Raw genomic sequence first — 27,699 nt, 5'->3', positions numbered from 1 at the left:
GTTTTGTGCTTTTAATTGTGCTGGTTTTCCATGAATCTCTGCTGCTCACCCTCCTTCAAGGAGTCGGGAAAGTCAAAAGAGATGGTGGAGAAACTAGTAATGCATCATCATATCATGCAATATGAAATGTCAATCTCTTTTCAGGTCAGTGCTGGAAAAAGCAAGGAAAAGACACGGTAAATTGTTGTTGTTCGGCTCTAGTGTTCTGACTCTTATTCCTTGTGGAAAAATGAAATTCAGGGTGCCCGTAGCAGTACTTTATTAACCTTGTCATGGTAGATAGAGAGAGCAAGTCATGCTTCAACCTTCATTCGAACGTGATCATTCAAGTTGCTGCTTCACTTGTCTTCTGGAAACTGGAGTATACCGGCTGGTTATGACAGTAGTCATAGCACTGAAGGTAAGTGTGTTTATATGTTCAGTTCTTTCAGGAATGCTAATAATCCCAACAGAATGCTAAGAGTAAATAATGTAAGACATTCTCTTAGCAATGGCATGGTGATTCGTTGTACAATGAGCATAATTCATTAATTTGGCTAACAGAAACCATGAGTGAAACACTGCTGCTACTCCCACGACCTATATTAATACCACAATGTCTTCTCTTATTGGCCTAACCAGAACTGTAATTATGATGCTATGTTTGCTATCTAATTACTACAGTAACATGTCCAAATTGGCACCGCTTACTACTACCTTGCTTTACCTTATCCATCCATAAACCAACACCATACATTACAAAGTACAAACTATAATGATCTGAAATCTGTATTGAACATTGTTATTGTATTGCACATGATGAAGTACTCGTATACCCTTTGAACTCAAAAGTCAAAAATAACAAATTAGGATATGGCTGCAAAAATCAGAAACTGATAATTGAAAGCTAGTACTACATATAATTTTTTTTTTTGAGACCTCAGTTTACCAACCTTTCTTCCTTCTGCTGACTTCTTCCCTGTAGTATTTGTTAACTTTCCAGTGTGGGTATTAAGATCAAATTGGTTTAAAGATTGTTATTGCCAATTTAAACTTCCCCTTTGCTTACATAGTGGAGCATGAGCTCTCTGGCTTCTGACTGTTGTCTAATATTTGTATGCTTATGTTATGGATTCCCTCACCTGTATATCTTTATAGAAATAGAATAATCCAATTATATTAATCATGTCTAGATTTGTTTTATGTTCCTAGATATATATACTCTCTGGTATGCTGTCATTTTCAACTGATTTTGAGCCTTTATAAATGTATAGTCTACACTATAACATAAAATGAAGCTGTATATCTAATGAGCATCAATCGACCTGCATTCTCAAACCACCTAGACTCTGTCAATTGCCAGTGTACATCAAAGGCCTTCCACTTCAGACCTGGGACATTTGTCCTGTCTGTTTGCATGTCCTGATGTTCTTAGTCTATGGAGTATGGAATAGGCAAATGCAGCATATATTTATAAAATCCAAGGGAATTTTGGTGTTAAGTATCTTATATTTGAGTTTATGCCCCCTCTTTTAGACAGTTTCATTCTTGCTTGTGTATGGCTAGCAATGAGTATTCAACTGAAACAAAAACAGAGTCTTGAACTGGAGTGGGGAGAAATGAAGAAAAAGAGGATTCAGGGAGCTGTTACTCGGTAAAAATGTGAGGTATGAACATTTTAAGGACTTTCTCTTTGCAGAAAAACTGTGGAGACATTTGATTGAGTGTTGATGTTGGATTTTAGAAGGTGAAACTTTTTGAAGGTCCTATGTAGGTTGAAATGCGAGTATGAACAAGCAATTGAAATTTAGAAACTGGCTGTCAAATTGAGACATTAACTTATGAAACTGGGTCTGCAGTAAAAAATCAAATGATCTTTGATTGAATCATTAGGAAATTCTTCTTAGTTGATGGTTTCATGCCCTACTGAAAAAATATATAAAAATAACAAGAGTGCATGTTCCTCCAAGGCACCATATAAACAATGCCATTTTATGCCTGTTGCAGTTTTGCCTCAGCACCTTGTAGCCCTGTCTTTTCATATACTGATCTTAATGTGTTATTTTAGGCTTAATATGAATTTGAAATCACAATATCTGTGGTGCTCTGAGGCTTCAGTGTCCATGTTTTTTGCCCTGTGTGTGCTCCATACTATAACGCTCTGTACCAATTAGGATGAAATGTAAGTCTGGAATACTCTTTAGATTACCTTTTTAAATCATCACATCTCGCCCTCTATGTCCCTTTACTTAACATCACTGTAAAGATGTTGAGTTTCTCATCAAAAATGTGAAATTTACTGTAATGCATCTATTGGTTTGGAAGTAATACTTATGGTATTCCATGTCCAGATCTAGTGGTCATTATCTTTGTGTGATCTCTAATTAAGTTAGCGATTTCAGGTTAGTTGTACTTCAGCAAGGGGTAATAAGATACATTCATATACTTGTCTTCTTTAAGCACAAGCCATAAGTCATCGTGTTTATTTCTCCCCTGCAGCATTTTTGATAAAATCCTAGGATGTCATAACTTAATTTAGAACCCCTCAAGATGGACTTTTATTTTTTGGACCTAGGGTTCCTCATTTATAACATGTCTTAGGTTTATAATAATGTGATTTGTGTTTTTATGTCTTTTAAAATTCTTTCATTTGATGTGTCCAAATTGTTCTCATAAACATGTTCTAGTTTTTCGTTGCTTGTTTATCTGTAGTGAACATGTATGTCATGCTGATAGTTTATGTATTGATGAACTGCATTTTCTTGCGTTACTCTATTTCAGAATGTCGTGTTATTGTAGGTGAAGATGCAGATCACATGTAATTGGTTAGCAGGTAAACTGCATAGACTGCAAACTCATTCAAATGCTTATAGAATATAGATTCTCTTTAATTGACATGGAATAAGGATTTATACTGGTACAAGTAGCATGTACTCATGATTTATGAATCTCTCCAAATTGATCCTTTGCCCTAGGATTTTTTTTATATGGTATTACTTGTACTTTCACCTGCTTTCATGCTTCTACAATTTTTCCTATTCGACTCCGCTTTAAAGTTTATACAACCAAATCTGCTGGTTAATTGATTCCAAGACTTCCAACTTTGTTGAATGTTCCTCCAGTGTACATGCATGTGTAGTGGGATGAAGCTAATGATAATGTATGTTTGTTGACCAACAAGTGTGTTCTCGTGCAGGATGGTGATATTCAATGTTTCTACCCATTAGAACCATTATCATGTATTTCTTCCTAGCTAAATTGTACTCAGAAAGTCATCAATTACCATACAGTTATAATTGTAGCTCCTTCGTGCCTGCCATTCTTTTAGGAAATAATTGATAGAGGTCTGCCAGTCTCATCTGTTGCTAGTTTTTGGGGCAAATGGCTCTCCAGCTCCTATAAGTGCTATCACCCTTATCAATTATGAATGCTTTGATTTCAAAGTAAACTCAGCAGAACTTGGCTTGTAGTTTGCTTGTCAGATGCCATTACTAAGGTGTCCAAATCATCTACTTTGGGGTTTTTGTACTGGAGTAATCATCAATTTTCATGGCTTCAAGCTCTTTAAATTGGTTTGTCTGATCAGCATAGGGAGGGCTTTGAATTGATTCTATGGATTTTACTGTTGAAGATCAAGATTGGGATTCTGAGATGAATTCTTTCTACTTTTTACGGCGTGAAATGAAGTGGATTTGTTATTTGGAGTTTTCCAATCAAAGTTTTAGATTGGGATTCTATCTTTTTGAGGTTAGTAAAGTTTGAGATTTGAAGAGTAGAAAGAAAATTGAAGTGGGCATCATACAAAATGTCACTAAGTCAAAAATTTCCTTGCTTCTGCTTCCCTATGTGTGCAGTGCAGAGGGTTTTAGCTGTATAGCAGGTTCACATTTCAGATTCAAGACTTCAAGCAGTTGACTTCTTTAGTTTGAACGACTCCAATAGTTGCCTGGTTCATTTATGCTGATCTAATTACCTGTACTTGATCTTTCCTGTCAAACTGAGGTTCCGTAGTTTGGGGAGACTACAAACTTACTGAAAGGTGTGGATGTCCTTGGTTACGTTGCCCCAGTTGGCAAGTATCTTAGGTTTTTTATTCTCATTTTCAATTTTATTTGATGGGTTTATTAGTAACATAAATTGCATATTGGTCAAAAGTCTTCTAAGTTAGCCTAGATTTAATATTGCTGTCATTCCATGATTGCAGAGCAGAAAGTTTAATGATGACAATGAAGGACAGCTCTTTTGATCTTCACTTTTAAAGGTCAAGGTAAGGATGATTATATTAATGTTCTCAATTCTCCACTTTGGTTTGCGTTTGGTTGAAGCTTGTTTTTTGACAACCTTGCACAGGTGCTAGCAGCAGATATCAGTAGCTTATGCTTTTAATGGACCTGAGAATATTCTGAGGTAAAGTTAAAGGCAAGTCCTTGATATCCTTCTCTGGTTTGTTAATACATCACAGCATCACCGGAAGGTCTGAGAGCATTACTTGAAAATTCTTGCCGTATTTGGTGTTGTTAACACTCCTTTGTAAGTCCGAGCAATTTTGGGCTTACCTGGTTTCGACCGGGGTTGGGCGTACTCTTAACTTATACTGTTACAGTGTTACCTCACCTGATACATTGTGCCGGATGTGGCTGATAGTCTGACCCAATATAAGAATTAGAGAGCCTTGTACACATTTTTTAGTGAACGTCAGTTTTGCCAATAAAAAACGCAAATGATTTTGGGCCAGTGGCTAATTGGGCTTAGTTAGTGGAAAGTACCTTTTGGACCTTGGACACGAATTGTTTGTTGATTGGGCCGGTTTTACAGATAGATTTACCAAACTTAAAACAAACAAAAATTAATCCATGAACTGAACTATTCTATAGTCTATTGATTTTTCTTGTCCAAAGGAATCATTGAAGGGGTTACCATTTCAATTCTTTCACTCTCTCAGTCTCTCCCATTGAAGTTGTCATTAATTACCATGACAAATTCTATGGTCGTCTAGGAGGAGACCGAGAGTTGTAATCAAGTTAGTAAAAATCTCGCATTTGCTATGTGGGAACGTGTAATTATCGAATAAAAGTCCTAATCTCTATTAAATTAATACCGGGATGAAAAATAAGAATCACTTGTATTAGGGAAGGAAATTAAGCTTTAGCGCTAACAAGATAAAATCAAGACTTATCAAGTTTGATACATACGAGTATAACTTCAGGTAAAAAGAACACATCTTAACTTTACCGCGAGGTAAAATCAAGTGGGGTGAAAAGCTAGAGGTTAATAGTACATGAAGTGGGCGTGGGGCAGTGATGATGGCATAAGAAGAAGAATCTGAAATCTTTTTTCATCACATCGCTTCTGATTGATCGCATCAGATCACGGTGTATTGAGTGGTGTGCTTGCTCACGTGTTTAGGTGAAATGGGGTCCACTTGAATAATTAAACTTTGGTAATAATGAATAATAATTTAACAGTAAAAGCGACACTACATTTCTACAAATCTGAATATACTGTAAAAGGTTTTTTGTTAAAAGTCTTTCCCTTTTACACTCCAAATCCCCATGATTTTCTTTTCAACTCTCTTCATCTCACCTTTACACTAGGTCTAACACTAATTGTGCTTAGTAAATTGTACTAATATCTACTAACTTAGTCAAACTATCTAATCTTTGACCTATTATTAGATTATTCGAGGAAATATATTTTTTTTAAATATTTCTTTTATATTTTTTAAAGGAAAAAGATATATGTAACCCTTAGTGTTGCATATAAGAAGATAAAAATGAAAAGAATGGACAATAAATAAACATTTATTATACCGATTTACTCGTGAATTGTCGATAAATTTTCAACTTCATACTAAAAAAGAAGTATATTAAATGCTTAAGGGCTGCATATAGCATTACCTTTTTTTAAATTAAGAATTTCTTCTAAATCTCATATAAGTTTGATCAATTCGGGACCTTGTATAGGTTAAAATGACTCAAACTTACATTTTAGCCTTGTAGGAGTAGAGAGAGAGGTTAGATCGATTCGAGACCTTGTATAGGTTAAAATGACTCGAACTTTCATGTAAAGCCTTGTAGGAGTAGAGGGGGGGAGGGGGAGAAAGGTAAAGAAATTTCCACACCTAAGTATCGGTAGTGTATTAGTTATACAGGCAGTATAGAAGCATATATATGTATAGCAAGGTGACACCCCTCCCCTCTCAAACGATGACTTGCGGAGCTGGACTTGCTAAACCTGTGAGAGGTGGCGGCTCAATAGGATCTTTCTTCTTACCTAAAAAAAAAAAGGTATAAAATCATATAGATGTATAGCAAGGTGAGTAAAATTAGATGTTTTAAGGATGTGAACAACCTGCGATTTAATTCTAGATTTGAGTATCTTTGCTAAAGTTTTTACGAAGTAATCAATTAATTAAGATTTTGCTCTTATCCAATTATACAATATGGGTCAACTTGACCCGAGACCCAAACTTAGACGGGCCAAATTCTATTTGCCCCACCAAAAAAAAAAAGTGATATTGTAAATAACAATGCATTGAAGATGTAAATTGGAAAAGATGTCGAGTATTATAAGCTAATTATGTGTGATCTCAATTTCTTGATTTGATGCCCAAGTTGAAAGGAAAATGTCAAACACTAACCTTTATTTTATTTTTTATGGGTTCTGAGGATGGCTATTCTATTACGGTGCCTCTCTTTCTATCTATAGTTTCTGTCCCGACATTTCCTGTCTTTATTTGCATGTTGATGTTGCATTTTATTTTTTACAAATTAAATCATCAATTATTATAACTTATTTGCATATCTATGAATTGTATTTTCATCTCATTTTCTTTTATCAAGTTTTTGTTGCAAATTATTAAGTTTAGTATTATAAATAGAAATCCATTTATTATAAGTTATTTGCATATCTATGAATTGTATTTTCATCTCATTTTCTTCTATAGAAATCCATCTATTCATCTTACTATTTCTTTTGGTCTTGTCTATATCATGACCTATTTTAATCAAAAGGACTAACAATAATAGCCTTATGAAGGGTTCAAGGGCTTATCTTCATACTTCATAAGGCCCGACTTTTGACTAAATTATCATAAATGCCTCTAATCATGCTAGAAAGTACATTTTATGTCATTATCATACCCTTACGAGTACTCCGTAAAAAGTTAACACCGTAACTGTAATTATATTTTTATTGATTCTCAAACTTTTTTCTCTACTTTTTAACTATCAAAATCCATCTTCCTTAAAGTTGTGTTTAGGCATTATAAAAGTATTTTGATGTAAATAGAATTTGACTCTAAGTCTTGAGTATCATCAATACTTTAAACAATTAAATTATCACAACTCTCGGAACAATATGTGTCTAGTAAGAGTCATATTCACTTCCACATACCACACCCTCAAACATGTTACGCCGCATGAAAGGATTTACATGCTTCGACTAATTCCCCTATTACCCTCACACAAACTTCACTTGAAAACAAATTATCATTATTGAAAGGTAAGATATGCAAGCATATATATCCTCTTTGTCAAAGAAATGGAGTAGATTCTTGTACTAGATTTAAAAAAAAAACCTTATTTACAATTACTAAACATAGACATAAAAATAAACCCTGACTTTAAGTTGCAGAACAATTGTATATATGTAGGAATAAGGTGAAAATTTGTACTATACAAGTTAATAAATTTGTCACTATATGTGGTATTCCTTGTTCATATAGACTGAGCATTAACTGTCTGAGCAAGAAATACATTAAATTCGTCCCACCCAAATTCATAAGTAGCCAAAATTTTGTCCAAAATTGCAATGATTTCAAGTGTGAACTTTCTCATATATATATGAGTTGAGGAAATTTGTGTAAGTGATGATGCTATTGGCCCTTTCATGGCATGGTAACGAATCCTTTTCTTAGTAATGAAATTGAAACTTGGTAGGACTTCAATGGCTTTGTGTATGAGTATATTTTGTCTTTAGAGATTATAAGTCAAAAAAGAGAAGTTTTGCAAGGACATGAATTGCATTATTTGAATAAAAAGAAACTAGAAAACAAAAGAGATTTATCATATTACGGACCCAATTAAGGAAGTTTAATTTGATGTGCATCAAGGAGGAGGAGGGGGGGTTTTAACCACCTACTAGAACCGTTAAAACGGATACAAGTTAGGTTCAGTTTAAAGGCTTGTTTTGTTCAGCTTAATTTCATTTCAATTTAGTTCAGCTCAGTTCAATTCAGTTTAGCTTTCAATTTCCTTCTCTCATAAACAATTCAGTTCAATTTAGCTCAGCTCCAATCAGTTTAATTCAGTTCAGTTCAATAAATCAGAACGGGCCCTTAATCTTGTTTGTTCGAGGTTAAGCTATCACTAATTCACTACTATAGAAGATTAGGCGAACTAACGTGTGTGGATAGTAAGAGTTTCAGTAGTGTAATTTATGTGATAAAGAAGTGAGGATAATTGGATAAAAAATAAACTACTCTGTATATAATTTCTTTTTTTTTTTTTTACTAACTTATCCTATCGGTATAAGTTTTTATGATCACTTATAAACTCTTAGGGCTTGTTCACTTCAGCTTAATTTCAGTTCAATTCAGTTCCTAATTTCCTTCTCTCATAAAATATTCATTTCAACTCTATTTGGTTCAGTTTAGTTCAGCTTCAATCAGCTCAGTTCAATTCAGTTAAGCTCCAATCAGTTTAGTTCAGTAAAAATGAACAGGTCCAGTACTTAAATACTACCTCCGTTACATATTATTTGCAACGATTAGATATTTTCCCTCTCTACTTTATGTTAAATCGGTGCAAATAATGTGTAACGGAGGTAGTAAAAAAAACTAACCCACCATGTGGTATACCATACATATTAATGTTATTGGATTAAAAAATTATTGTCCCAAGATCTCAAATTAGTTAGACCCTATTGTTTTGAACTGTTGTGGTCTACTTTGTTCTGCTGACGCCTGCTCTATTATGCTTAGAAGTTCAAAAGAACATGACCTTCTATTTAACTTTTATAAGTCAAATTTATGAAGCTCAACTGTATTATGTGAATTCTTGTTAGATGTGTTTGCCCTAAAATACAAAGTACTTTAGTGCAATTTTCTTTTTCCGCTGTTAAATATATAGTACAAAAAAGTTAGGAGTGCTTTTCTACCCCGTAATTTATTTTTATCCGTAATGTTCAGTAATTTGTAGGAAGGGAATAAACAGTAAAAATAATAGAGGAAGAAACAAAGATGTCATAAAATGGGGACATACAATGGAATAGCATGAGAGGACGAGACAACAGAATAGAAGGAGCCAAACACAATAGGTACGGTAGTCGAAGTCCACAATTAGCTCGCTACTTCAATATTTTAATTTTGATTATTTCTTCAGTTCTTGAATAATACATTAATACTATGTTCATTTCACTCTATAAAAATTTTAATTTTTACTTCACGAATAACAATTAAGTTTAGCAAAACAAAGATTTTTGTTTTTTGAGGAAATTAGCAAAACAAAGATTTATTTAGTCATAATCAGTGCTCGTAATATCAAATAGCAAAATGCAATAGTTAATCAGTGTATATAAGCTGTCATTAGTGAAATTAATAATATTTTCATAAAAATAATTTAAGTGCAGTAGATGTTAGATGAACACAGCATGATTTACTTTATTATGGTTATGATTTTCCGCCTCTCAATAGACAATTTTGACCAATTATCACGACAAATTACATGTTTTTTTTTTCCTAATAAATTAAGGGCCTGTTCTAATTAACTGAACTAAACTGAATATTTTATGAGAGAAGAAAATTAAGAAATGAACTGAAAATATTCTGAAGAGAACATGCCCTAAATGGTTATATTTCTTAATGTATTATGAATATATAATTAATCACAAAAACTATTGTGAAAAATAAATTGATAAATTGTATAAAATTAGAAACATCAATTATTTCGAAACAGATGAAAGTAGTTCAGTATTCACTAATTGGCAATTGCAATTAGAGTTAAGATTAGACAATAGATAAAAAAAAAGGCCAGGGGGAAAGAAAAGGCGGGGAGGAGGGGGGGGGGGGGGGGGGGGGGTCTGTCCTCAGTTCCCGAAAATGCGACGTTAGTGTTTGACATTTTGCTTTGAATACTAGCATCTACTTCTTGTCAGCTTTTTTATTCATAAATTTGGCTTTTTCTTTGACTCTTTCTCTCTCCTATCCTTACTACTCAATGTCGAGACTTGTAAAGGTTTAACCTTTTTATTATTTTTTATTTTTTAATTTTTTTTAAAATAATATATTTATTTTGGGTCTTGGGAAATTGTGACCTTTTCAAGGTAACCAAATTTACAGCACATTTTCTAAGAATGTCTGTTTCATTTTCAACGTTACTCTAGTCTTTAATTATTTGTTTAGGATTAGGATTAACCTTTTCAGTTTTAAGATTAAAGAATACAACTGCCACTAGCTTAGGTTTTGGAGGGTTCACTTATAGTTAAGCTATTCTAATACTTCATATTAGTTAAAATTTCATGGATTGTCTCTCTCATGTAATATGCTTTCATCAAGAACAATTTTTTAATTGCTTAATATTACCTTTGTTTTTTATTAGTTGACACGTTTTGACTTTTGCACTAATCACACACTTCTCTTTGACCGTGTTTTGTGTTTTATACGTGATGAAAAATATAATCATGTGGAATCTTATTAGATTCGTCACGATAAATATTTTCAAAATATCAACTTTTTATAATTTTTGTTTATCGGTAATTAAAGATATTAATAGTTGAATATGTGCATTGGCAACGTAACTAAAGAAACGTGTCAACTAAAAAGAAACGGAGGAAATATATAAAAACTTATTTAGCTCGTGTTTTCTTCATCTTATTTTGAAAATTTAATGAAATGAGTTTTAGAACACAAATACATACATTACAATAATTATACTTTCTCTGTCCCTTAATTATATGCCTATTTTTTTCATTTATTATTCACATAATAGAGAGAAATAGACATATAATTAAGGGATGGAGGGAGTATTGTATAAGCACACACATATGAGGAGGTTAATGGTCTTTCTTAAAAGTACAATGAGCATTATGCAAAGAGATTCATAATATGGAGTGCAAACCAAGAAAGCTTTGATCTTAACATGCAAATAGAAGCCAAAAAAATCGTACGAGTTGAAATCTGATTAAGATTTTTCTTCTTACCGAGAAATATAGAGACCTTCATTCTCTATCCAAATAATCACCTGATCTGCTGATTGATGTACTTAATTTTAGTAGGTAATTGAGTAGTAATAATATAATCGAAATCAAATTAGTTCATGAACATCATCTAAGGGACTGTTCTGATTGACTGAACTGAGCTAAACTGAACTACATATTTTATGAGAGGAGGAAATTAAAAACTAAACTTATTAAAACTGAATTAAAATGAAGTGAAAATAATTTAAAGAGAACAGACCTTAAAATCCGAAAATGAAATGGGAGAGCGAGAGAAGTGAATTTTCAAAGAGGACAAAAATTATTCTCAAAACAACCCAATTATAAAAACATGTTTTTTTTTTTTTAAAAAAAAAGGTAAAATTGGAGTAAAAGGGTACAAGAATCAAGATAAAGGTGAAGAGAATTCCCATGTTAAGGATGCCAAATAAAAAGAGTCTAAGAAAAATGGCGACAATGAGAAGACATCCATTTCTATTACATCTAAATCTAATCTAATTTCTCCCAAAATACAAATACAACCACCCACTCTCACTCTCCTTTTCTTCAATTCATCTTTCTATATGGCTGCTTCTTCTACCTTCTTTCCTGACCCTAATATCCTCTTCAACCCCTCTTTTTTGTTCTCTTCTTCTTATAATGTAAATAACAACAACTTCATCAACAATAATACAAGTAGTAATAATAATCTTAATCATTTTCATTCAACTTCTCCATCTTCAAATAACTACTACGCTTTTCTTTCTAATCCTCCTCAACTCATGTCATCTACAAATAATAATAGTATTAGTAATACTAATAATCAAGCTAATCTTGGTTCTGATTCTTCTAAGATGGTTCGAAAACGAACCGCTTCCGAAATGGAACGCCCTTCTTCTAACCCCATTGAAATTTCTGATCATCGCTTGATTTCGCGACAACAACTACACAACCAGCAACACCACCACCAGCAATTTACGCCCGTCAACGACCCCGCTGTGTTTAACCCGACTGAGGGGTCGGGTTCGGGGTCGTTGACGGATCAACAGCAGCCTCTTGTTTGTGGGTTTTCTGGGTTACCATTGTTTCCTCCTGAACGGCCTAGTAATGATAATACTACTTCTACCAACAGAAGTAGTATGAGTATGAGTATGACTAGTTTTTCGGGTTCGGGTTCGGGTTCAATGGAGGATCCGGGTTGGATTGATGGGGTGATTAAAGATTTCATTCAGAGTTCGAATTCAATCTCTATTCCACAGTTACTTCAGAATGTTAGAGAGATTATTTACCCTTGTAACCCTAACCTTGGTGCTGTTATTGAGTTTAGGCTCCGCTCTTTGGCGGACCCACTCATTGCTCCACCGCTTCAACCACCACCGCAACAACAACAACAACACCAACTGCCTCCTTCGCCTCATCATCATGTTGTTTCTCATTATCAGAAGAATCAGAATCAGTATCATCAACAACAATCTGGGGTTTCAAGGGTTAGTAATAGTGGTAATAATAATATGAATACTAGTAGTGTTTCTACTCAACCTGGGTTGCATAATAAGGCGTATTACAACTTGAGTGATATTGAATATTACTCTTCTCTTGGTGGTGGTGGTGCTCTTGAATGTGGTGGTAACATTAGCTGGGGAGGTGCTCCCCCTACGCTTCCTAGACCACCCCAACAACCGATAAATGAAGGTTGTGTTGGTGGAAATAGTGGAAACTCAAACCAGAACCAGAGCCAAAGCCCTCACCAGCCTGAGACAATGACAACTCAAGCTGGTGAGGGAATCCTGGATCAGAATCCCGAGAATTATTTGGAAAATTCTCGGGATTCTGATCCAGCGGTGGGGTCATCATCCGCAGCAAAGGTGGGGACTGAAGAGTCCCCATCTGGTGCTGCGACCCCACCAATTCCCACGCCTCCGCCATCGCAACAAGTCACCGCGGTGGTGAAAGCCAGGGAGAGGGAGGAGTTCAGGCAACGACAAAGAGACGAGGAGGGGCTACACCTCCTCACGCTCCTCCTCCAATGCGCCGAAGCTGTCTCCGCAGACAAATTTGAGGATGCTAATAAAATGCTTGTAGAAATCTCCGAATGGGCCACCCCATTCGGAACCTCGGCACAGCGTGTGGCCGCTTACTTCTCCGAGGCGATGTCGGCTCGCCTCGTGAGCTCTTGCCTTGGCATCCACACCGCTTTGCCTACAATCCCACATTACCAAAAACTAGTTTCAGCCTTCCAAGTGTTCAATGGAATTAGCCCCTTTGTCAAATTTTCACATTTCACAGCTAACCAAGCAATCCAAGAAGCCTTCCAAAGAGAAGAGCGTGTTCACATTATTGACCTTGATATCATGCAGGGCCTACAATGGCCCGGCCTTTTCCACATTCTTGCTTCCCGGCCCGGCGGGCCTCCATTTGTTAGGCTTACCGGGCTCGGTACGTCAATGGAGGCCCTCGAGGCAACCGGGAAGCGATTATCTGATTTCGCCGAGAAGTTGGGGTTGCCTTTCGAGTTTATACCGGTGGCCGAGAAGGTAGGGAACTTGGACTTGGAGAGATTGCATGTTAGTAAGAGGGAAGCTGTTGCTGTGCATTGGTTGCAGCATTCTTTGTATGATGTTACTGGGTCTGATACCAACACTCTTTGGCTATTGCAAAGGTAAAACTGATCATCCACTTTTTTTACATAATATATTATTATTTGTGAATGTGATCATCGTTTTCATTAGGCTAATTACTTATAATTATGATTAATATAAAGTTGATCACCCCTTTTTATTAACATGAATCTAAAAAGTAGATGATGGGGATAGGAGAAAGTAAGAATTTTGAGATAAAAAGTACTAATTTGGTTATAGTATGAACTATGTTAAAATGATACAGTAGTGTATTAGTAGTACTCTAGTTGATATTATAATATTTTCATTGTCCTACAAATTTGGGAAATTTGGTTACTTTTACTCTATGTGACATAAACCTTTATGTTAAAGGGGGGGCATGAAAGTACTGCACTTTTTGTTACTTGATACCAAGTATAGATTTTGCTAGATTACTTGTAGGAAATTATTGTTCAAGCAAATTTACCGTTTTCTTTTATCATCCGAAAGGATGAATTAGGTTGTGTGCTTCTGCTTATGCTAAGTGCTCGACTAGGTTTCGAAGGAAAATTAAGTGTGTTAACGAGTAATTATAGTATGTAGTTTATGCATTAGTACTTTAGTAGAAGGTTATGAATTTGATTTGCTTACTAGTTTGAGGTTATGGGAGATTGATGAGTCCAAAGCAAACTTGAAAAGTTTTGACATGCTTTGAATTTTCATCATTGTTTGTTTATGTGTGATTTTCTACATTATTGTTGCTTGGGGCATGCATTGGACTTTGTTGGCCAATGATTGTTATTTGCCATCTAATTAGCATGATTGGTTACTTTTTGTTTAAAAATGAAGATTTTTTTTTTCTACCCTATCTAAATTATTCATTGAAAAAGGGCATGTAATGATGAAAGCGTACGATAACTCATGAATTAGAAAGATCATGGTTATGGTAAGATGTTTTGTTTGTGTCATTGACTACAATGACTTTGAGCTGATCTCATCTGATTATGATATTTTATAGGTTACAAGTATAAACTCCGTAATATGAAGTATAAAAGAAGTCTACTTATGTTAATCATGTAAATTTCGAAACAATAATAACAAATGAGTGAAGTTGCTTATTGAAACCTACTTAATTTATATGCAAGGACTAAGGCAGTGGTACATGATATACTAAATGAATGAATGAATGAATATGCTTGCAGATTGGCACCAAAGGTTGTGACAGTGGTAGAGCAAGACCTAAGCCGAACAGGTTCCTTCCTAGGGAGATTTGTCGAGGCAATCCACTACTACTCAGCCCTCTTCGATTCCTTAGGGGCTAGTTATGGGGAAGACAGCGAGGAGAGGCATGTGGTGGAGCAGCAACTTCTCTCTAGGGAGATCCGTAATGTTCTAGCTGTGGGTGGGCCATCTAGGAGTGGAGAGCCAAAGTTTGCGAGTTGGAGGGAAAAAATGCAGCAGTCCGGATTCAGAGGGATCTCCTTAGCAGGCAATGCTGCTGCTCAGGCTACCTTGCTTCTCGGCATGTTCCCTTCTGATGGATACACTTTGGTGGAAGACAGTGGTACCCTTAAGCTCGGGTGGAAGGACCTTTGTTTACTTACTGCTTCGGCATGGAGGCCTTCTCATGCTCATACAATGAGCACCGTCTGTACACGGAGCCAGTAAGTCCTTTTATACTACCAAATCATGAAACCACGGCTACACATGTGGTACGATGGGGTTAGACCATTGTAGGGATCTTTCTTGTAACATACAGGTTTGGGGTTAGGACTCGAAGATGTCGAGATCATAGTAATAGCTTTTTTTTTCACCGAGTCATGTCGTCAGCTAGTTTTGTTTGGTAAAATGGACTTTAAAGAGCATATTATATGTTTACTTACATCGAATGTATGATGCTTTTTGACGTTAAACTTTTGCTTGATACATAGTCCTTCCATTTTTAATGTCCAATTTCCTAGCTTCAAAAACTGTTTTTTTTTTTTTTTTGATTCATATGAGCCACAAGGGCGTGTACAACGGGGGGTGGGGAAATTCCAGCATATGCTGGGGGCAAGGATCGATCCCGTAACATCGAAGTTACGAGATGGGAGTGCTACCATCAAGCCAACTCCACATCCTTAGCTTCAAAAACTGTGACTATCAAGTCAACTTGGTGATATTGTGAATATATAAATTCTGATTAATTTAGAGTAATTAATTTAGATTAAAAGAAGTTTAACCCCAGTAATTCAGGCGTAGGGACATAGATTAGCTGAAAATTTGGGTTGTTCTTGAGGAACGTGTATTGACGGCTTAGTCTATAAAATGTTTCTCTAGTGTTACATTTCTAGAGATTCCATTTTTAAACTTTGATCATTTCTTTTAATCTATTTATCATCTTCAAAGCGTTTTATGAATTTGGCAAATCTTTATAAAATTCACATGACCATTGTCTAATATATTTGTTTTATAAAACATACTAGTATATGACTAAAATTTCTTTATACGTAAAAGTAAATTTTAATACTTGCCCAATTTGCTTAAACTACTTTTAACAAGTTTATGGAACATAAGTTATTCCAAGCAATATTTTTGGTCGCAAATTAACATTATTTTTTATTTTAAACTATGGCCAAGGCTAATTTATGTTTTTTCTAGAGTATAATATACATCATGCTCTTGAGTATAACATATTGGAGTTCTTAACTCATGTAAATGAAGTTGGCAAGGTAATTAAGAGTCTATATTAGCTGATTAAAGGACCACTGATACACCAGGTTTGAAACAGATCCCTCCAAATCAGCAATTAGTTAGCATTAGACTCCCATTAGATCAGTTCAATTCTTGTTTACATATGATTCATAATTTTTTGACGTTGGTTGTCACAAACTTACGGCAACCCTCCTATATTCTGGCTTGGAACCGGCATTGAGTAAACTCACCTCCAATATCTTTCATGTTTCCTCTAAGCTTTTAGAAAATCCAAGTCTAATGGAGTAGTTTTTCTTGTTTAGCTATAAAAGATGGTGGAAGTAAAAATGAGTAACATAATCATAGTGCTAATAACTTTACTAGTGTTCTGTGTTCATAGCTTAACCAAGCGTTATTTTCGTTTTGTCAAACTACAGACTACAGAGTACTCAATTTTGGTTTTTTTGGACCCTATGATATCCGAAAATAGGACAGCCCAACTTGATGAGGATTGGGCCTGTTGAATTGGGCCTAGACTTATTGAACTATTTTTCATTGTTTTATAACTCATATTTTATCCCGGTCCAAACTAAAAAAGATACCCAAGTCAGAATAGCCTTGATCTATTGTGCATTTCTGCCTTCTAGCAATGGCCGGTGGAGTAGAGTTCATATATAGATTTAAGCTAGCGAATGATATTTGGACAAACGTGACATTGAAGCAAACAAATACTCGTAAGATAAATAAATGAGTTATCGAAGTGATCAAAGGCACAACATGAAATATCACATCATGTACAACTCTATCCGTCACAATTTACTTTTCATAACATTTGAGACTTTTAAGAAATGAAAAAGTAGAGGAAAAAAATACTCGTAGATGGACAAATGTGAAAAAAGTTTTCTAAGTACTCGTAGTTAGTTAGAACACACATAAAAAGTTTATGAAAACAAAGTGTGTAGTAATTCAACTATTTTCGATTCTTAATATTTACTCCTTTTTTTTTAGCTATAATATTCCCTGATTAAACTCGATAAAAAGATTAAATTCGATTCATCCATAGAATGAATGAGCCAAACCAAGCCGAGCCGAGCCGTTACCAAATCATACACCGTAAGTCTTCAGGAGCTTCTCTATTTGCGGTAAGTGCCAACTACCCAAAAAGAAAGAGCAGACTGACATAGTTATCTCCGTCTTTCTTGGAGAAAACTCGATTAGCAAATAGAATATGAAATTAGATCTGATAACCTACCAAAATCACAACTGTCTTCTTCTTCTGTAATTTCTCTCTCTTCCTTTATTTTTTAATTTTAATTTTATGAAAGAAGAACAACGAATGAGCACTCTCACACCACTTCTTATTAAAGTTTCAAATTCTCTTCTCCCAAATGTCTGCTACCACTACCACTAATTTTCCTCCTACTTTTCCTTCTCTCTCTTTTTCTTCTTCTTTATGGCTTCTCTTCGATCTCTTTCTCTTTCTTCATCCCTCGATTTTTCCAACAATTCCACTGTAATTTTTCCCTTTTTTGTATTGTTCCCCTGTTTTTTTGTTCTGGGTTGATTGTTGATTTTTCTGATTGTGCTTATTTTTTGGGTTTTTTTGATGCAGATCTTTGGTTCTACTTTGAAATTGGGAGAAAATGAGCTCACCCTTTTGAGATTATCGACTAATTCTTCCAAGTAATCACTTTCTCATTGTTTGTTTTTTGTATTTGGTGCATCATTTGCTATATTACTGTTACATTATAGGTCGATTGTGCTTTGGAATTTTCTTTTTGATTCACGTTATTATGGGGTGTGATGATACACTGAGCTATTGAATTGGGTTAAGAAGTTGGGTTTTAATTTGCTTTGATGTGACCTGTTGGATTGATTTTGATGCTCACATGTTGAGGTGCAATGTCTATTATACACTCGGGTGTAAAATTAATTTAGTTTACGAGTAGAAGAATGTGAGAGGTTGTAAAATTACACCTGGGTTTTTGATAGAAACTGCCAAAGACAAGATTTTTCTTCTTAAGAACTGAACTTTATTGCTAATGAAGAAAAAAAAAATAGTGGTTTTTGGAGTTTATGACAATGGGTTGTATATCAACTGCTAACTCTTAGTCCATGTCTGGAAACATATAAAAAGGGGAAAGGGTACTATTAATTATTACCATTTTTAGTTGTTTGGTAAAACTAAGAATAGAAATCCCTTGTATCAAATCAAGAATTGAGAGGGACTGCTGCCCCAAATATTAGTTAATGTCATTTTTGAAGTAACTAGAGCTTTTGAGTTTGCTGTTTTAGTTTTGTTAGTAGATCTTGCAATAAGCTAGCTCATACCATTGCCAAGTCTTTTTCTTTCCGTTGCGAAAACTTTGATATGGATGGAAGCTCCTCCCCCAAATTGCTATACCTTGTCCTTGGCTATTGTAAGTTTTGTGACTTGGTTGTTGATACCCAGATTTTGATTATATCAGCGCAATATCAGTTAGTTATATACAAAATTGCTGTCCAAGTACATTTTTATATTCAAAATTGTTTTCTGTCAGTAAAATGTCTTGTATGGAACCTATTGGTTTTATAGGTCATATGGTTCTAGAAGTATAAGTACTACTGATGTAAATTGAGCATCTTTAGCTTAATTGAATCACAATTTTCATGTTGGAACTTGTGTTATGCTCACTTTGCAGGATTAATCCTGTTTTGAGACTAAAAGCTTCAAGGATATCTCTGGAACTGACTAAAGAGGCTGGGAATATCAAAGAAAACATGTCAGAAGAAACTTTGAATGGTCGTGATCCATTTTGTACCATGAAGCAACGGTTTTTGACCTTCAAGAAGGAAAAATACTTGTAAGTGTAATTGTGGTCTAACTGCTTTTTCTTTATCTAAAGAAAGTGCCAGTAGCTGGTTTTTCTTCATACTTCAATTTATGATTTCTTCTTAATTTGACTATGTAGGGGAAACATAGAACACTATCAGAACCTTGCTGAGACTCAATCGCCCAAGGTATGTACTGCTTTCAATTAATGGATTCTTCTTAAAGGATCATGTTTGATCAACTAAATTTCCCTATATACATTATGTGAAAATTACTTCGACAGTAATTTATTTTCCACCTAGATTGGACTGAACATGGGACTGCTAACTGACAGTATTGGGAACAGTTTACAGTGATTGCTTGTGCAGATTCTAGAGTTTGTCCTTCTAACATCCTTGGATTTCAACCTGGAGAAGCTTTCACTGTGAGAAATGTGGCGAATCTGGTGCCCCCTTTTGAGGTATTATGTTTCTTCTATTCATTATTAGAAAGTTTAGAAGGGTATATATTGTAAAAAATATGTGAGTTCCATATTGAATCTGATTTTGACTTTGCTGTTCATGCAGACTGGGCCCTCAGAGACAAAAGCCGCGCTTGAATTTTCTGTTAATGCTCTTGAGGTAAATTGCTCTGAGTTCTTTTTATCCTGAACCTGTGACAAACTTATATTAATATGAGCACTGGAAGACAAATCTTGATCACATTGTGAAGTAGTGAACACTGAACAGTATCCCTGCATATGCTTTCTCTTATGTTTGGATAACAATAACACCCTTCCATTTTCCTTCCATTTCTCTCCAGCAAATGGAGGGATTTGGGTTGTTAAAAGGGGAAGGAGAAGCATGTTAGCACTTTGGACATAAAAGATCCTTATGCTTCCTAGATTAGACCTTGCAAATAGGTTGTTTTTGTTGGGCTTCATTAAAGTTGATGTGGGCATCTTTGGGTTATAATGTAATTAATTAAGGGCATTAAGGATTTTTTAATTGGGTCAAATTTAAGTCTATTGCTTATTAGCTTAACAATTCAATGTCTCATATTACTTTTGGTGTCAATTTGGATCAATAAAGTTTGTTTGGGTTGAAATCAGGTTACATTGCTTCGACTGCAGTTCAGGTGGTCTTGTAATCAGATATGTATCAGTAAGTCTAGCTTCCTTAATACGTAGTATGTAGAAGCAATTAAAAGTAGCTTCTCTGCCCCCCTCCCCCCCAACCCTTTCCAAAAAAAGAGAGAAGTATGAAAGATGTGAAAATCTTGACTGGGAGCAGGTTGTGTGAAAATATGTAAGTCCTCTGAACAGTTCCGAAACAAAACCAAAATCTAATTTCCACAAGTCCTTGAAAGAGTTGAAACAGTTCCGTTGTTGGATAACTAGATGAAATCTCCTTTACATCTGTCAATTCTGTCCCAAGGGTCTTCGGCGTGGAAATCTGTTAATCGTTTTCTCATTTTTGGCAGGTTGAAAATATTCTAGTAGTTGGCCATAGCCGCTGTGGGGGGATCCGTGCCCTCATGAGTATGGAGGATGTAGAAGAAGAAGATTCAAGGTTCCAGGTCTATCTAAATATTGTTTTCCATGCAAACCTAAAAATCAAATTAAAATGAAAAAAACATGTCTTTTAACCCAATACTCTGTGGTATTTAGAAATGTACTAATTGTTTGATTCTATTCTTTATTGCTTACTAGGAGCTTCATTAAAAGTTGGGTTATTTTTGGCAAGAATGCAAGGGTTAGCACCAAATCCGTGGCTTCCAACCTACACCTCGACCAACAGTGTCGACACTGTGAGAAGGTGCACCACATTGACAACCTTTGATTATGATAAGAATAAAAGTTTATAATTTTCAACCTGAATTTCTTTGCTTACTTTCCTGATTTGTTCTTTGACAGGAATCTATCAACCATTCACTAATGAACTTGCTTACATACCCTTGGATCAAAGAAAGAGTTGCGAAAGGTACACTATCTCTTCATGGGGGTTACTATAATTTTGTGGATGGCACATTCGAAAAGTGGACACTTGATTACAATCACAATGTTGAGGATGGCCATACATGCTCAGTAATATTCCGGGAGTTTTGGAGCTGATTTGAGCTTCATTTCCACTGCAATTCCATTCATTTCTTTTTGTACTAATCAATTGTATTGCTGTATAACTAAGGTTTTTCTTTATAAGCTTTGTGATTTTAATATTCTTAATGGGAGAAAGGACTCCTATTATGTACATAGATCCTCTCTCGATACTGGAGAGATCATGTACTCCTACATTAAGGGGGTGTTTATAGTGGAGATATTGTGCTACCATTATAATCTCCCTCTTCAATAGATAGTAATTTGGTACTATTAAGAATTCTTCTCCCATATAGCATTCTTTCCAGTTGAGTTTGTGATTTGTAAGATATATTGTAACTTATTTATAGACAAAAGTGTGATTGTTAGGGCATAAGATGCCAGTTCTATTAAGTATTCAAGTTGTTCAGATGGAGTTTCATGTAATAAGTATTTTGAGAAATTTATGACAAATTTTCGTTTTAAGCAGCTACCATTTTGACATTATCTTTGGCTCCATTCATTTCATTGTGTTGTATACATGATAAAATATCAGATTGCAGTTGCTCCATATGGAGAGAAGGGGTATATTGGTAAGAACAACTCTATGTACGGGTTTGATGCACCAAATATAGATGAAACTCTCCATTGGAGTCTTGGAGATGCGCTTGCACAGCACAGTTATGAGCTTATGAGTTATGACTGATGTTTGTGTAGGCTATTCCTATTGCTATTATACGGTTATACCCTTAGATTGGTAGTTCAACACTCTGAAGTCTACTGTTGTAAGAAACCTATCTTTGTTTTTGTATTTTTCATGTTGCGGACTCAAGGCTACTACAGAACTTAAAATGACTGACTAATGGTCTGGTTTCAAACAATATTATTTCACCCCGAGATGCATCCCTTACAATCTCAAGATTTTTAACATCAAGTCTCAAAACCTTCAAAATTGGTCTAATTTCATGTATTATATCCTTCAGTTTTGGATATATTTCGACTTTTTGGAGCTGGAAAGAAAAGAAATCAGGATGCTTTCCAAGGATACCACGACACCTCGGGAAGTTAGTTGGGTGGTTAGAACCCTTGACTTTACCTGTTAACCATCGATTTAATTGTTTACATACACAACCTCCTTAATTAATTCAAGGCTATCATGAGCCTTTATATGACCGACTAGTGGTTATGTATGGTTCCAAACAACATTATATCATGCCTACATGCATCCACTACCGTGTTGAAAGTTTTCAAGACTGGATCCCAAAACATTCGAAATTGGTCCAAAAGCATGGATTATAGCCTTCACTTTTGAAAATTTTGGACTTTTTCGGGTCCTAAAAAGAGAGAGGTTGTGGTGTTTCTTATAAACCCCACGACACCTTTGAAATCCTATTGGATGGTTGAAACTGTCCACTTTGCCTATAATTGTCAATTTAAAGACTTACAACTTATTCCTTCATTAACTTAGAGCCACTACACGACTTTATATGATTGACTAGTTATCTATACTGGCAGTAAGCAACATTATTTTACCGAAGGAAGAATCCCCTATGACTTCTCAAGTTTTGGACACGAGTCCAAGAATCTTCCAAATTGGTCTGATTTTGTGTACATAACCTTTAAAATTTTGGCTTTGAGAAGATTATGATTTGAGGTTATTCCCGGTTTCTAGGTGGCCTACTTGGTGCCCAAATCATCTCTACCTTGCCTAGGCCTAGCTGGGTAAGACTAAGGGCTTGTTCTCATACGTTTATTTTCAGTTCAGCTCTAATCAGTTCAGTTGAGTTCAGTTTATGTCTAATGATATTGCTAATGATATAAAGCCAAATTTCATTCTTTTAAGCTCTTATTACAACAACGACAATAATAATAATAATTAATAATAACATTGTATTAATTAGAATAATAAAGAGTGGTATACAGTTGGGAGGGTAGGCTTGTTTAATTTCGTTCCATCTTTTTTTTTTTTTTTAATTGTGATAATTTTTTACAAAGTGTTTTGTGTTCTTTTGTCATAATAATATTTTATTTTTTAATTAAATAGTGTATGTTTTTAAAATGTTTTGGGGTTTCATGTTTTTAATATATTTTCCATAAATATTTTAATTATATAGTATATTTTTCTTAAATATTTTAATATGTATATTTGTATATACACATGTATAATAATAAATAATCAAATATTACTAATCTGTAGTTAAAAATCACTGTTAATAAGTTCAGTTCAGTTCAGTTCAGCTGACTTCAGTCAATGAGAACATGCCCTAAGAGAATGTATAAGTTGATATATTGTATTCTAACATACAACGTACCAAAAAAATTGGTGAATAACAAATAATTTCTTTTTTCCCAAATAAAATGCACCAAGTTGTCCATAGAATTCATTTCTTCGTCAGGGATTATTTCAAAGACAAGTATTACACGTAGTAAACAAACTGAAGTAACAAAATCTAGCAATTCTGTTTTACTACTGAAAAGCAAACCTGTCAATTCAATTGGTGATGCAACAAGATGTGACTGAGGGTTAGCCCACAACGGTTGCACATAGGTGAGTAACAATACTACATGCACCAAATGGAACGGAGGTCGGAGGTTTAGGCCATGTCGGTTGCACATAGGTGAGTAACAACATTACATGCACCAAATGTTCAATTTATGGCTCTCAGCCCTAACAACATTTAAAAGCAGTTCATGAGCAAATGTAAGAGAGAATAGGTCTTAGGCAGATTTTTAGGCTGCTGCTGTTTTATTTTTCTCCGCTTCAAGTCGTTGCAGCTCTGCAAGTCTCTGAGCCCAATCTCTATCTCTAGCAACTGCTTCCATCTTACGTTCGATCCTTTTTTCCCTTTTCTTGCGATTAGCCTCCTGCACTTCAGCCTTTCTCTTCTTTCTTTCAGACTGCAAAATGTGAAGCCACAACTATTGGCTCTAAATATTATACGAAGTATAACAGAAAACAACAACCAGCAACCTGATGGTGGAGATCCCCTATAGCACAAATACAAGCTAAGAAATAGAATTTTGCTGAATGATGTTTAACACTGAGCAATGAAATTCCACAAGAACCTATGGCTAGCAGAAAAGATTGCTAAAATACAAAAATCAAAATTATAAATAGCAGTAAACCAAAGTAAAAATATGCCTTAGCCCTCAATCATGCGAAAATAACATCCAGGCCCTAAAGAAAACATGATGGGCAAAAGTGAGGGGAAAGTCGTGAAAGACATGTATGCCATAACATGCAGAGCACAGCCAATTCACCGTTTCTGTCCTTACATGTTTAATCATGTTATGCTACTCGTCTCTTAAGAGCTGATGAAAAAACCCAAAGCATTCCAAATATTTTCCACTGGTGTAGAACAAATACTAAAGCATTCTAGTGGATGCAGTTTCTTTGTAATCTCAATGCTCATAGGGTTTTGCATCAGCTTTAGACAAGATTTTCCTTCTACTTCAAAAAGGATCTTACATTAATGGCTTACAAGTCAAGATAGCCTATGTGACCACTTGGGAAATAGGAGACTTCCATCAGATATTCTCTTTTCCTTTTGGGGAGCTCATATGTGATCTTGCCGACCAAAGGCTGATTTCCAACAATTTTAATGCCTGTGAGCTTTTAAGGACCTCACCATTGTAGTATTTACAAAGGTCCTCATTTGAACAACCTTTACCATTTGTCAAGGGTACTTGATTACTTATTCGTACGTTTCATCTGATCTACTTAATCTAACATACATGACCAACAGAGAACACCAAAAGGATCCGCTCTCATTCCCTTCCCCACCCTCATCAATTTCACCAAAAATACAGTCTTTTCTCTTAAGATTCACAAAATCATATCCTATTAAACGGTAATATTATTAAACTTAAGGTCAAGTTGTGAATTGAAGTCCATATAACAACCCACATTCACAAGCATATAACCATTATTACTCCGTGTTTGCATATCCCCCGAGCAATCTAAAGTTGTATTTATGAACCACTCTTTGAAATTTACTAGTGGGCAAGATTCCACAAAGAGGCATCCTACATAGAGAAACTTTTAAGTGAGCTTACTAAAACTTGTCAGCACTTAAATGGAGCCAGAAAGTTAAGATCAAAAGATAAAAACAAATAGACTCCTTATTGCAGGCATAATCCATCTTACTTCATCTTATCACCCACTTGCAACTGCCTTTCCAAAAAAGAGAGAGATATAACAAACAATTGCATCTCAGCTAAGCAAGCGATTAAATTCCTAATCACCCATAGGTCCACCCATCAATTGCTTACACAGTAAATACACTGATTCCATCTTTTCCACAAGGGATGGTCCTTGATCAAAAATCAAAGCAATAATCTAATCAAGCATTATGAATATCAGGTGATATGCTCACATCCACCTCGGTCCCAAAACACTATCTCAAACTACTATCCAGTTAAAGCATACCTTATCAAAGTATCTCATTTAATTTAGCGACTACACTGTACCTAACTCACTACCAATATCGCAGGAAAACCATTACATGAACACCAAAAAACACACAGTATAAACTTAACTCTCAAAACTGCTCCGAGAATATACCACATGATGGCAGAGAGAGACTTTAAAAAGGTTTCCGAACTCCTCGTGGTGACGATAACTAGAAACTATTATAATGCAGTCATCCCTGGAGGTTGGAAGTACCAAGTACATACACAGCAAGCATTGTCAAAAATCATAACCAGCAAAATCTAAAATTATCATTTTAGTTCACTCACTCATCAGCACTGGTAAATCCATCTAACACACCAAATGACCGTGTTCCACTGAAACTTCATGACCTATGTATTAAATCAGATAACTCAGCGATTAAGTCCAACATCTAATCCAATTCACAATGAACTGGTCACTGGAGTCCAAGTTTCCAGCTATGTAAAGAGGCTCTCTATCTAGTCAGAATTTGTTGGTATAACAACTTCTCAAGAATTGGGTTCATAATCCAAGAGCAAAAGAAAATTTTCCACAGCAAGTTCCACTTGGCCTACCAAGCTCCACTATGATTCTTGTGAGCGGGACATTTACAAGGATGTCAAGTGATAGTCCCGTGTGAATGGCATACATTTGCACTCAAAATTTTCTATAAAGAGGATCCTTCAGCCTCACTCACACAATATCAGTACTTCTCAATCGATGAAATTCAATTTCTCATCTTTACAACCTTCTAACAGTATAAAGTAAATGCAAACAAGCACAAGACCACTAAATCACCATACCTTGATAAACTCACGACGTTGCCTTCGGCGTTTCTTCTCATTCCTCAACTTGACACTCCCTTCATTGGGTTGACTTGGTGGAATAGCCTCCCCAGGTACATGCTTAACCCAAACATATGGTCCTACATTACATTTCAATCAATCCCCATTCCAAAATCTCAGCACAAATTAACAAAAGCAATACCAAATTAGCAAAAAAGACTCAACATTCACATAATCAAATTACTTAACTAACAATGCATCATTCATCAAACAACTCTACTAATCAAACAACCCCATCTAAAATATCACCTCATTTCAATCCAATTACCTTACAATACAACACTCAACAAGAAACTAAATCCAAATTGAACCAAAACCCATCTCAAATATCAAAAAACCCGAATCAAATTCAACACCTTTTTCCAAAAATCAAGAGAAAATAAAGGAAACCCACCTGGGGGGCGGAGGCTAGAGCGCTTGCGGCGGGAACTAAGACTTGGGCGGCGCTTGGGAAAGCGTGGATTGGTTAAATGGTCGAAAGGTTTGGATGCGAGAGAAGGGAGAGAATCCAGATGAATTGAGCGAAAAATGGAGTGCCCGAAAACTGGTTGGATTTTTGGAGAGAGAAGTTTGGGGAGAAATTGAGAAGATAATGATTGAGTAATTGAAGTTGAAGAATGAGAAGAAAGTGCTCTTGAAAGAGGACGAATGAGAGATCTTAGGGTTCCAAACCCCATTTTTGTTGCTTCTTCTTCTACCTTGTTTTTTCGATCTTGTAAAGTTGGGGGGGTTTTCTGTTAAACCCTGCTTTGTCTAGTTCACGAGTGATTGAGAGAGTCAATATAATCAACTTATGGCCGGTTTTGTAAAATAGCGGGTAGTCGGTTGTTAAGAGCTGGTGCGTGTTAGGGCCTATTTTGATTAATTGAATTGAGCTGAATATTTTATAAGAGAAGAAAATTATGAACTGTACTGAACTGATTGGAGCTAAATTGAACTGAACTGAAAATCATTTGAAGAAAACAGGCCCTTAGACTGTTAATGCGTCTTCATTTTTATTTAGTGTTGACTTTAACACGATTTATATAAGTAATTAATCTTATATTGTATGTGCAAAATTACACTCATTGAAATGAAATTGACATAAACATGGTTATCTAAGACATTTATGGACA

At 35.2% G+C, this 27,699-nt stretch overlaps 3 protein-coding genes across 3 annotated transcripts; 2 read left to right on the top strand and 1 right to left on the bottom strand.

The window, feature by feature from the left end:
- The first annotated feature begins 11,633 nt into the window (after positions 1–11,633).
- LOC145588436 (protein SCARECROW-like) lies at positions 11,634–15,722 on the top strand. The gene is made up of 2 exons (XM_081645084.1): positions 11,634–13,831; positions 14,972–15,722. Exons 1-2 carry the CDS (start codon positions 11,757–11,759, stop codon positions 15,435–15,437), a joined length of 2,541 nt encoding a protein of 846 aa, XP_081501210.1. The 5' UTR covers positions 11,634–11,756; the 3' UTR covers positions 15,438–15,722.
- A 2,025-nt stretch (positions 15,723–17,747) lies between these two features.
- On the top strand, positions 17,748–21,737 carry LOC145588435 (beta carbonic anhydrase 5, chloroplastic-like). Its single transcript, XM_081645082.1, has 9 exons — positions 17,748–17,955; positions 18,055–18,125; positions 19,124–19,285; positions 19,394–19,442; positions 19,601–19,714; positions 19,821–19,874; positions 20,716–20,804; positions 20,945–21,050; positions 21,149–21,737. Exons 1-9 carry the CDS (start codon positions 17,896–17,898, stop codon positions 21,344–21,346), a joined length of 903 nt encoding a protein of 300 aa, XP_081501208.1. The 5' UTR covers positions 17,748–17,895; the 3' UTR covers positions 21,347–21,737.
- Positions 21,738–23,845: 2,108 nt separating this feature from the next.
- Positions 23,846–27,339, bottom strand: LOC145588434 (uncharacterized). Its single transcript, XM_081645081.1, has 3 exons — positions 26,979–27,339; positions 26,543–26,664; positions 23,846–24,205 (listed from the first exon to the last, which is right to left on the bottom strand). The coding sequence occupies exons 1-3, from the start codon at positions 27,259–27,261 to the stop codon at positions 24,038–24,040; spliced, it is 573 nt and encodes a 190-aa protein (XP_081501207.1). The 5' UTR covers positions 27,262–27,339; the 3' UTR covers positions 23,846–24,037.
- Between the last annotated feature and the right edge of the window lie 360 nt (positions 27,340–27,699).

Source organism: Chenopodium album, chromosome 17, assembly GCF_948465745.1.
Source record: "Chenopodium album chromosome 17, dcCheAlbu1.1, whole genome shotgun sequence".
NCBI lineage: Eukaryota > Viridiplantae > Streptophyta > Magnoliopsida > Caryophyllales > Amaranthaceae > Chenopodium > Chenopodium album.
Note: the sequence above shows the minus strand (reverse complement) of the source record. Positions and strands in the feature narration are given on the sequence as shown.